The sequence below is a fragment of the Corvus brachyrhynchos genome, unplaced genomic scaffold, assembly GCF_000691975.1.
Source record: "Corvus brachyrhynchos isolate BGI_N302 unplaced genomic scaffold, ASM69197v1 scaffold246, whole genome shotgun sequence".
Classification (NCBI taxonomy): Eukaryota; Metazoa; Chordata; class Aves; order Passeriformes; family Corvidae; genus Corvus; species Corvus brachyrhynchos.
The window spans coordinates 1494295-1495367 of NW_008238447.1; the positions used below are offsets into that span (position 1 = coordinate 1494295).

At 52.1% G+C, this 1073-nt stretch overlaps 1 protein-coding gene across 1 annotated transcript in view; it reads right to left on the reverse strand.

Annotated features, from left to right (window-relative positions):
- The window catches only part of PYROXD1 (pyridine nucleotide-disulphide oxidoreductase domain 1), a 16220-nt gene extending 15896 nt beyond the window's left edge, over positions 1-324 (reverse strand). The window contains exon 1 of the mRNA XM_017736658.1: positions 133-324. Within this exon, the coding sequence (XP_017592147.1) occupies positions 133-324 (192 nt within the window). The remainder of the gene's footprint in view (positions 1-132) is intronic.
- Between the last annotated feature and the right edge of the window lie 749 nt (positions 325-1073).

Genomic DNA, 1073 nt, shown 5'->3' on the forward strand with positions numbered 1-1073 from the left:
CCGCGGGCCGAGGTGGGCATGAGTCGTCCCGTGCGCACCCGCCCCGAAAGGGTTCTTCCCGCCCATTTGGTATTTATGTAACGTGTGTGTAGTATCTGCTGTACATCTCTGTACAAAAAACTGGGATCAAACCCCAGCTTTTGCACCAATCCCGGGATCGAGCCGTAATCCAGTCCGAGGTTCCCCCATTCCGTATTCCTGGGAAATCCAGTCCGGGTTTTCCCCGATGCCATACGCGATCCAGGCAAACTTTATAGCAATGACCACTGTAATCCGCCTCGATTCTATTTTTTCTTCGTATTTTTCCATATTAGTCAGCTTCATATTTGATATGAACAGCAGCAAGGTTTTCTCAGCTTATTGAGTGAGACTCAGAGTAGGATTTAGTGAAATTCCTGTGTAAATCAATGCCTAGGGCAGCTCCGGGTGTGGTCAGTGAGGGTGAGGAGGGGTGGGGCAGTCCCAGCTGTGGTCAGTGAGGGTGAGGAGGGGTAGCCTTTGTTGAGGGTTGCTTGCAGGAGGGTTACTGGAGTGTCTGGAGTGGGCCATCTCCGGGGATCTCTCTAAGGACAACAATGAGAGCATCCTGCAGGAGCAGGGGAACACCTGGGTGCCCTTGGAGCCTTGCTCAGGATGTGCAAAAGGACAAGCCGCCTGCCACAGGACAGCGCAGGAGAGGGAAGCAGCGCACCTGAGCAGGTGGAGCAGTGTGTGGGGATGAAGGGAAGATCTTTTTTCTCTTTTCCATTTCATCTTGCCAGTCCCATCCCTGTGCCTTCAGTCCCTCCCAAGTGCTCTCAATCCCATCCCAGTCCCTCCCCAGTCCATCCCAGTAAAAAAATGCAGTCAGTCACCCGGGCAGGTTAACTGATTTATTAACAAAACAAAACAAACAACTGGAGATGGGAACCCCAGATATGCCCAAGACCCCAACAACAAAGCAGAGGAAAAACAGCACTCACAAGACGCTAGATGCTCCCCAGGCTATGTGTCACGAGGGGAGGACCTGGTGCAGAACACCAGAAGAGTTCTTATAGTCCTTTGTGGGTCAGGATTGGGCCGATTTTCAATCC